The following is a 10038-nucleotide window of genomic DNA, read 5'->3' as shown; positions in this document are numbered from 1 at the left end:
TATATATATCCATAACAAGTTGGATCCTTTGCTAAGGTGGACCCAATTGAAAATGCTATTTCGCAGAGCCAAGAGAAATATGGTAAGACTCTTCTTACTTTATACTCTCATCCATTATGTGTGACGGGTCTCTCCTTGATCCATTTTCAGTCCACTCCAAGGGCTTTGGGATCCATTTAGAGGAACCAATCTTGTTTCTTGTTTGCCCCTTTTGCAATACTGGTTTGCCAGTGGTCAAATCTCCCCGTTTTTTGATGAATCTCGATATTTCCCTTTTGAAGATTGTGTCTTTTTTATTGGCGTAGCATTGTTTTGTTGCCGAATCTTGATTTTGATGAGTATTGTGTGTTCTTGATGTGGGATTCACTAATGGTTGACTTTTAGTATAGTATTTCAGTTCTCATAACCTCATTGTTTTATGAATCTTGATTTGGGAATTTGTTAGTGTCCCGTTTGGCATTTATGTTCTATGGAATTATTTTGTTAGTTTATCCTTTGGATTGTAGAAATAGGAACACAGATATGTTAGGCTCAGGGACGAATCTGATTACCACGATCGTTGGCTTTAGTATGAGTGCAACTTTCATTATTTTTGTGTGCACTAGAATGATTTGTAGGAGGCTCCGCCGGATGGAGGAGCAGCAAACGTTTGAGATCGACTCGAGAATTGATCTTGAGCTGGTATGTTTCATACTACTTCTTTGAGGGATACTTTTACAGTAAGAATTTTCTGTCATTGGATTTGATAAATGAAAGCAGCAATGATTTTTGCAAGTGTTTTGACATCTATAGTGTGCTTCATAAGTTAAGCTGCATGTCTTTGGTAAAGTTATATGATTTTAATCGGCGACTCATCCGTACGCAAAAATTCTTTTGATTTTCTACTTTGCAAATGCCAAATGCGGTAGTCCTTGTATTATTTTTCATTTTCTTTTTGGCAGCAAGAACATGGGGGTAATTACCATGCTCTGGTTGTAATTGATGCTATTCCGACTATGAAATTCAATCGGGAAGCATTCAGTTCAATGGAAGACGCGCTGTAAGTCTATTATGAATTTCAGATACAACTGGAAATTGTTTTCTACTCGAGAAATTCAGTATTCTTTATCCAATGCAGATGTACAATATGTTTGGCAGAATACGAAGAGAAAGAAGTGTTGAGAATTATGCCAAAGTGTGGTCACACTTTTCACCTGTCTTGCATTGATACTTGGCTCAGAAAACAGCTGACCTGTCCAATATGCCGTCTTTCGGTAGATGAATCTTCCGAAAGAAATCAGAGTCACACAAATACAATGTCTACAGCTGGATATTTTGACAGCTCCGAGATTACAGTTGAGCATTCTCAGCAGTGGCTGCTACCAGCTATTGCTCATGCAGTAGGCAACCGAAGCAACCAAAGGAATGCAGATTCTGTTTCTATTGACATCGACTCAAGGGTCTATGGAGAAGCGACATTGAGGTCATAATATAACATGCCTGCAATTTTGATTCAATCTGATTGTTGCGTCTGAAAGTTCGCAAGAAACCAATTCGGGAAAATGATAAGCATTTGTGTACTTATCACTTGCGTTGCGAAAGCATAATTTAGGCATTTTTGAATTTTTTTTATGGTAAATCATGTTTCACATTTCAGAGGATTGGGCTTGTGTCTAAAAGTTCTTATTAAGATTTGGATGCCACCCCTGGAGATGGAGTGTACCCATATGTATATCCTCTGCAATTATTGTACCAACAATCTACTTATGGTATTTAATCTGATTTCTTTATTTTGAAAAAAATGAGAAAAGATCATAGTTTGTCATTGAATGATTTCTTAAATTAAAAATGATACTGATTAGATGATTTTTATGACATCAAAGAACAAAGAACACACACATACCACACACAATGGTTGGATGATTTTCGCGCTGAATGTGGTGGTGCAGCTCCCATGTAGATGAAAAGCTGAAGTTTTGAGACGAGGAAACAAAATTGGGTTGAATCTTGAAAACGGGTATGTGAGATTCTAAAAAACTAATAATGATATATTTCATGTCTTGTCTTTGCTAAATTAGCAAAATGAATATCATCAATACGGAGGAAAAATAACATTTATATGTTTGATGGATAAGTACCATCTTGTTTAAAAAATGTGCACTCAAATTCTTGCCAATCCATTCGAGGAAATAAATTTCTTGATCCGGATTGTCATTCCCGAAATCAACGTGTTATGAAACAGCATCTCATTCTTCAAATTTTTTGATTGATCGAAAGACTCTGGGGAGACTAATGTTTTGGCAGTCTGATCTTCAGTACACAACACAATCGACTTCTCATCACTTGTCAATCCCACAAACCTGAAGGTAGGTTTAGAACTCGTAGAATTGATATCATATGTTGATGAAGTTTTTTTTATTTGTACTCAGAAGAATGTTCTTCGTCTGATCACTATATATTCGGAAGCTGGAACTTAGCTGAACGTTCTACACCCAGTGATCTGTTAACCGTGAAGCTCTAAAATTATTGTAATGGTTCATCTCACCAAAGGGGTATTTCTTCTGTGTGTAATTATGTCGCATGATGAATCATCTTGTGGATTTCTTTAGTACTGTTGGGCATGGATGATCTCTTCATGGTGCTCGTGCCAGGTACTGAACGAGAGTGACTTCCTGAGCTCGTTTCAGGCCATTGCGAAATTTCTGCAGAAAGATTAAATTGCTTGTTTCAATGAAGAATTCTACAGCACGTTCGCTGGAAGCAAAAGCGTGCGTAGATTTCGCATAATCATTATTTATGATTTGTTATTGAGACTTATTGGTGCATATTGTCATTTATTAAAAAAAATGGGAATTTAGATGCTAATGCAATCATTCAGATGAGAATTAAAATAAATATTTCATTGTAGTAGATGCTCATCTAAAGGAACCTGACGTTTTCTCTTCGAAGCCCCAGTATCCCCATAGCCTCTGCGATTCTCTTCGGAACTGCATCTGCTTCCCAAAATGTATGAAACAATTGTCACCAGAAACAGTTATCAAGAATTTTAAGACCAAGTTTTGGTGTACAAATAACACATAAATCTCACTTTCATATCCTATAATATTAATGGCATCCAAGAATTTCTGATTCATCTCTTTTGTCCAAACAACATTTTGTTTCTTTTCCATTAATGGAGATTCATCTCTGCTGCATTCACCGGATGATAATGGAGTGCTCTGTGATATTTTCTCGGACTTTTCTTTGTCTAACGCAAATCGCCAGAGGTTATTAATGTCATCACTGCTTAAGTTATTCAATATGTATGCTGAGAAGTTGCTTGGTTGGGTTGTAGACTCCATCTTTGCCTTTTCGGGAGACATCACTGCAAATAACATGTAAATAACCGCTTAGTCGAGGTCGAGTTTTGTGACATACCGGAGATAGACTCGATCAAGCAATAAAATTTGACTCAGACCAATATTTCGAGCTCAAATTTTAGACGGGCTCAGGTGAAACAAACTCGAGCTATCCATTTTCCTTTTTTCATTATTAAATATAGATGACAACTTTCTGTCTAAATGCCCCATACTACCATTATTTAAAATTCAAAATCGTTATACTTCAGTAAATAAAAAATCATATCTTATATTAAAATTTAATCTACGTACACATGCAATTCGAAGGAAATGGGTGTGGGGAATCCAAAAATTTGAAGAACAAAATGCATGCTTACATGTGACAGGAAGATGAAGCTTCTTCTTGATATGTTTCGCAATCTCAATCCCATTTGGTCCTAACCTTTGAGCACTTGTCAGGACAAGTTCTATCCTCTCCTTTGTCTCCCATATGGAATTCAAAACATCTAAATCACTTCCAGTAGCCAACACTGTCACACAACACAGAAATATCAACTAAAACACAATTTTAGAACTATCATCTAGATTTTCTTTTTAAAAAATCAATTGAAAAGAACGACGGCCTCTACTGGAATACTCCATCGGAGTTTCAGTGTTCTACCTTCATAGCTGGTGTGTCGAAGCAGATCGGACACAATTCTAGTGCAACTAAGATCACCATTAGCAACAAGAATGCAAATTCCTCTGTTCCCCATGTACAAGTTGAGATTCCTTGATGTCTGCTTCCAATATTTTGAGCACATAGAATGATAGAAATAAAATAATTTTCTTAATTTGTTTCCCTAAAGAAGAACCTGTCTCCGTCTAGGGAAGTTTTGGGGTCTAGAATAGTATATGGTCAAAACAAGTCCATATAACAAAAGAGAGATGCAACAGAGAGACTGAGAGAGCATACAACCATGTATATGTCTTGGATCAAAAGATCAACAATCTTCATACAAATATATATAAACTTATATGTATACATGTAACGCGCGCGCGCGCGCGCACACACACACATATAGTTTTGCTATGTTGTCCACCAATGAAGCGGCATTCACCTATTGAATGTGATATATAGTTTTGCTACACTGTCACCAACCATGCATACTTCTGTGTCCACCAATGAGATATCCCTCGCCTATTGGATGGGTTGAAACATATCGAAATTGTACATCCAATAGGTGAGTGTCACTTCTGTGACTTCATTGGTGGGCACAGGAGTTGGCACGAGTGGTGTGTAGAATAGCAAAACTATGCATATATGTGTGTGTGTTAGCATGTTCATCATAAAATTTCTTACATCCATCATCAAAATAAATGAATTAATGGTTGCATGAGTAATTAATGATGAATAGAAGAGAAATCTTTACACGTGACGTGCCATAAAAAATGATCCGTACCATTGAAATCCACAAGGGTGAATTTTTTTCCTAGTTCACCTGATGTAAATCAATAAAAAAATTCATTAATTGTTAACTAAAAAAGGTTATTTGTGTAAACAAGTAAATGATTTTACCATCCACGCCACTTAGATTGTTTCCAATAAATGAAAAGGATTCAAGCATAGAAACAGGCATATAAAGAGAAACATTTACTCAAGAAAAGCCAAGACAAGCTAATCACAAAGGATTATTTACACTTTCAAGAAGTATCATCAGACAAAATCCACAGCCATGTAAGCTCACCTGTGGATTTACAGATAACAATAAACATAATAAAGCAGCTTAGCCGAACAAGAGTCGGCGTCTGACAGACTTGGAATATCTTGAACCAGACTCTTTCCTTTTGCCTTCAGTCGAACCATGTCCATTCCCTGTGTTTTCCTCGTTCTTGTTTTGGCCAAGAATTTTGGAGGAACTATAGAACTCGGTAATGCTTAGCTGCAAACTTCGTGATGAGGGTGATTCTGAATTACCGGTTACTGCTTCAGACCCTGAGGTGCATTTCTTCTTTCGTGATTTCATTTCCTTCAGTTTCTGTCGCAACAGACGCAACATCGTAAAACACATAAAGAGTTTATCAATTTTTTACTTGAGAGGGAGATGGATACTAACCTTTTCTTCAAAAAATTTAGAAGCTTTTTCGGGAAAAGCATTTTGAATGAGCTCAATACCTTCATCTGTGGACAAAAAGCAACAGCCATCTTGAAGGCGAATATGAGGGACGTATGGCTCTTCGAGAAAATCAACAGATTCATCAACTTCCCCAGATTCCTCCTCTTGTTGTATATCAGACTCTTCAAGCATTGTGTGTGAAACAGAGCCAAGCGTATTAACAGCTTTCTTCCAGTTAACAACAAAGAATTCATGCCCGTATCTTATTTTAATACGCTGAATGCTGTGGAACTCATACTGTCCATATAATAAGTTATTCATTCGGCCGGAGGCCACATCCCGCAGATATAACGTTGATAACATTGGAAGCAACATTTTCTTAATATACGATGGTTCCCAGTTTTGCATATAAGTCAGATAATCAACCAGCAATTCGGCCTGTGGGCTTGTGAACCTAATGGACGGGTGGTCATCTGCCACAAGTAAAAAAATATGTATTCTAAATTCCCGCCAAAAATCTATTACAAATATTTTGAGAGACACAAAGATCTTTATTTACGAAGCAAACTGAAAAGATGTCAGGTAGAGGATTGAAATAAGTGTTCAACAGCAATTACACAGGCCCGATCCTTCTTATTTCTTCATTATTATTGTGATGGTCTTTATTAATGGATGAACTATACAGCAACTATAACTTAAAGTCACGTACCAATCCCATTATTTTTGCTCAAATACAAATGGATAATTTCATCAATAGGAAAATCTCTCTCTGAAGCAATCTTTCGGCAAACATTAAATCTCCAAGCCTCGATTTTCTTGTTTTCTTTTTCTTTCCCGCTCTGGCATCAAACACCAAACTCAAATTAATATCAGAAAAGCAAAAGGAAAACGTATGATAAAAAAATGAAGTGTTCAAGACTAATGATTTAGTGTTAGAAAAGGACGAAAAAGCATGCATAAAGGCTTACAAAGTCACATGATGAACAGCCACATTTAAATCCTACCGACTTCTGCCAGCAACTCTTGCCAGCAGGCGAACTGCAATATTCACAAGAAAATTTGAGATGAGCCCTTTTGTTGCCGGGGTGCCCACAGTGTGAACAATGAAGAAGTTTAGGCTTTGGCGAATATTCATCAGAACTTCGTGCAAGTTCAGCTCCAGATTCAATATTTCCCTGGACTACCAGTGGATCTCCTTTTGCTATTTTATTCAACCTGAACAACGTGAAAGAGATTTTCAAACTTCATTCTGATTCAAACTTCCAATGACTAAAAGCTAGATACAAGAATGTAAAAGAGAGAGAAAGCATATGCACATGTAATTGAACACAAACCTATCCAATATTTCTTCTTCACTAAAACATTTGACAAAACGAAGAGCAGTGTCAATCCCAATTCCCTGGACACCACTTAAATCGTGATCACTTCCAACCAACAGAGAAACAGCAATCAAATGCTTCCTCTTAAGACCAAGACCAGCCTCAATGTCAGCTACATGATAGCATTCAAATGGCTCCTGTTCATTATAGGAAAAGAGTGTTGTGAAATTAATTTTTTTTTTTTAAAGAAAAGATACAACACACCAACAAATACAAATTTAAATAATTTTTAAAACTTTATACTCTCATGATTATTTTAAGCGCAAATATTATATAACGTCTATTCAAGCTTTAGATCAATTAAAAGATACTTTCTGAATGACATTCAGCTCTCTTTCACTTAAGGTCTATAAAAAGAATTTAGTATGCCTCGTAAATTATAGAGAACAAAAATAAAATCAAGTTTATTTTGAATCAGATCGAATACTCACTTTGGAGTTGGGCTGGAATCGCTTGATTACACATTTGGCCCCATAAAGGAAGGCATCGCTGTCGGCAGTAATACAAGCATCAACATGTCCTTCACTATTTAACTGTGCACAGAGTGCTTCAGCTTCCCCTTTCGCTTTTAAAACCGGCATTCCCAAGAGTTCCAGCAATTCCTACCAGAACACATTTACAAACTCTGATGAGTTTAAATCCATTTTATGAAGGACTTCTGACATCAGAAAGCAGTCGAGCATTAACTCACTCCATGGATAAAATCGTGTATAACAAAGTTCATATTTTTTCTCAAAGAAAATATCTTGAACTAAATTATAACTAGAATTTATTCAATCAAATAATAATCAGCTTGGTAGTTCTGTATTGACTTGATAAGTGATTAACAATAAAATGAGCATTTGCATCTATAAGTAGCATTTGGATGGAGGAATTTCAAACTTAGCAATTTCAAATCCATGATTTGAATGGATCTTATTTGTTTGGATGCCTTCCGATTCCGCAAATTTCAAATCCTTCCTTTTAGGATTTTGTGTTGTTTCCGTCAAAATGATTGAGTCCAAGTCCTTCACCCCAAGTTCATATCATCTTTCAAAATGTAAAATTTTCAGTCCAATCACAACTTAAGTTGCATTTCCAGTAAATTATAACTTTTATGATAAAACGACACAGCAACTTCACTCACCACACATTCTTCCACGCATTTCCTAAATGCCCAGTTTCTCTCAACCGAGTCCGAGACACCCTCTTCCGCCTCCAGCTTGCTTGATAAGTCCAAGCCCGATGCTCTGCAATACCGTGCGATCCTTGCCCGAGACTTTAATGGGGATGGAGTTCCATCAAGTACAAAAACCGGGTAGGCTCCAAACTGCAAATTAATCACACACAAATCAAACCCTCGTTACCGCCAAATCAATTTCAAACTCCCCAAACAAACCTACACACACAAGATTGACAAAGGCGCACACTGGAATCAAAACCAGTAAACTCCACTCAAATAGTCAAAAGCTCCTTCACATACAGCCTCAAATAAACTTCTTGTTTCAATCAAGACAAAATTCAACAAAGACATCGTCAATTAATGAGCAAAAGAGGGTTATACGTACCTTGCTGAAGAGATTGACTGCACGGAAGAAGGTGAGGCGAATGTGGGGTTTACGAACATACCCTTTAACGGCAGTTTCATGCTGGACAATCCAGTACGACAGGTCCACCGCAACCCGTTTGTTCCTCAAGAAATCGAAGCCCTCGAATCGGGCATAGGGTTTAAGCAAATCCCAGAAATTTCCCCCGACTCCCATTGTATTTCTGGCGCGAAAAGAAGGGAAATTGCAGATCTATTGAGAAGTGGATCGAAGTGAACTAGGGAAAAGGACGAGAAAAGAATAATGTTAATTTTGGGATTTACTTGTTTCCATTTTTTCCCCCGAGCACTAGCCGTTATTAGTGGACATGGATCTTCGCTAATTTATGGGCCTTAAACAAAATGGCTCCTCCAAAGCCCAAATACAATCAGTTTTGGGCTCTTCAACCCATTTCTATGATTTCTTTGAAATACAAAGTATTTGAATCCAATCGATGTAAAGATATTCACAAAGCAAAAAAAAAAAAAGAGTTAGAAATCAAAAGTTTTTATTTTGATTATATATTTAAGAATTTCATATCTAACAATTATCCATATTATTCATAAAGATAGGAATAATAAATAGCAAGTAGTTCAACATAAAATTTAAAAACAAGCGATTTAAATATCTTAAAACGCAACAAGAAGAACAAGCTCTTGTTACGTTCAAAGCACTCACTCAACTCAAGATACATATGGGACGACGATCTTATGAAGCTATATTCATGAGATAAGTCGAACCGATTCATACATACAGTGAAAAGTAATATTTTTCATTGGTCAAGACGAGTTGAAGTTATGTCTCACAAAATTGATATGCGAGAAGGTATCATACGAGTTTGTCTGTGTGTGTATACGGTTTTGATATGTTGCACATTCACTATGAGCACCGCTGAAATGACAATCCAAAATCAATGTTAAGTATGTTGACATCACCTTATTTACCCACTACACACACATGTATAGTTTTAATATATGTTATATACCCATTATGAGCATCGTTGAGATGACGTCCAAAAACATTGTAAAATCGATGTTAAATAGGTTGGCATCACCTCGTTTACCCACACACACATATAATTTTGATATGATATACATTCATCATGAACACAATTGACATGACGTCCAAAAATATTATAAAATCAATGTTGGTTGGCATCACTTCGTTTATCCACGTGATAGTTTGACATTTTTTGTATGCAATAAACGAAAGCACAATTTTTGTGGTGCCTAACTCTATTTTCTCTTGCCTCCCAAGTGGTGTGTTCGAGAGTTGAATTCTAATGGGCTTTAAAAAAGGCATTATGGGCTTGTACTTCATGGAGTAATATATGTGCCTAACTATCTCCTCTTCCCCATTTTTTTAAAAAGGCAGGATGGGCATGCACTTTTTTGGAGTAAAATGTGTACCTGCATAAAAATAATATTCATTTCGTGTTTGAAATCATAGAATTCGAGGCTAATTCGAGCAAAAATTATTTTATTTGTTCCCTAAAAGCTCATGAGTTTTAATATTTTAATAATTTTGCTGTAAAAAAAATAAAATTGTAATTCTAATCTTATNTAGGAAAAACTCATTGAGATAAAAACCATAGTAAGGAAAAAAGAGTGCAGTGACGTAAAATTCCCTTCATGTAAACATGAAAGATTCTTCACAAATTTCGTATATTGCGCATCCCAAT

The 10038-nt window shown here is 36.3% G+C and overlaps 3 protein-coding genes across 5 annotated transcripts; 1 reads left to right on the top strand and 2 right to left on the bottom strand.

Moving 5' to 3' along the window:
• On the top strand, positions 1-1809 carry LOC140969031 (RING-H2 finger protein ATL7-like). 2 transcript variants are annotated; one of them, XM_073430248.1, is made up of 4 exons: positions 1-82; positions 606-681; positions 942-1039; positions 1118-1809. In XM_073430248.1, the coding sequence occupies exons 2-4, from the start codon at positions 607-609 to the stop codon at positions 1467-1469; spliced, it is 525 nt and encodes a 174-aa protein (XP_073286349.1). In that variant the 5' UTR covers positions 1-82; position 606; the 3' UTR covers positions 1470-1809. The 2 variants fall into 2 exon arrangements, with proteins under 2 accessions (XP_073286349.1, XP_073286347.1); XM_073430246.1 differs by lacking the exon at positions 1-82 and having other exon boundaries at positions 89-681.
• Positions 1810-2612: 803 nt separating this feature from the next.
• Positions 2613-4072, bottom strand: LOC140969027 (two-component response regulator ARR10-like). Its single transcript, XM_073430242.1, has 5 exons — positions 3979-4072; positions 3695-3847; positions 3068-3343; positions 2909-2972; positions 2613-2733 (listed from the first exon to the last, which is right to left on the bottom strand). Exons 1-5 carry the CDS (start codon positions 4070-4072, stop codon positions 2613-2615), a joined length of 708 nt encoding a protein of 235 aa, XP_073286343.1.
• LOC140969030 (flap endonuclease GEN-like 1) lies at positions 2812-8629 on the bottom strand. Of its 2 annotated transcripts, none has more exons than XM_073430244.1 (9): positions 8340-8629; positions 7910-8101; positions 7224-7394; positions 6748-6929; positions 6382-6628; positions 6123-6252; positions 5414-5886; positions 3695-5335; positions 2812-3343 (listed from the first exon to the last, which is right to left on the bottom strand). In XM_073430244.1, exons 1-8 carry the CDS (start codon positions 8532-8534, stop codon positions 5084-5086), a joined length of 1842 nt encoding a protein of 613 aa, XP_073286345.1. In that variant the 5' UTR covers positions 8535-8629; the 3' UTR covers positions 2812-3343; positions 3695-5083. The 2 variants fall into 2 exon arrangements, with proteins under 2 accessions (XP_073286345.1, XP_073286346.1); XM_073430245.1 differs by having other exon boundaries at positions 7919-8101.
• Between the last annotated feature and the right edge of the window lie 1409 nt (positions 8630-10038).

The sequence above is a fragment of the Primulina huaijiensis genome, unplaced genomic scaffold (assembly GCF_012295235.1).
Source record: "Primulina huaijiensis isolate GDHJ02 unplaced genomic scaffold, ASM1229523v2 scaffold39561, whole genome shotgun sequence".
NCBI lineage: Eukaryota > Viridiplantae > Streptophyta > Magnoliopsida > Lamiales > Gesneriaceae > Primulina > Primulina huaijiensis.
The sequence above is the reverse complement of the archived record's forward strand: the minus strand, read 5'-3'. Positions and strand labels throughout refer to the sequence as shown.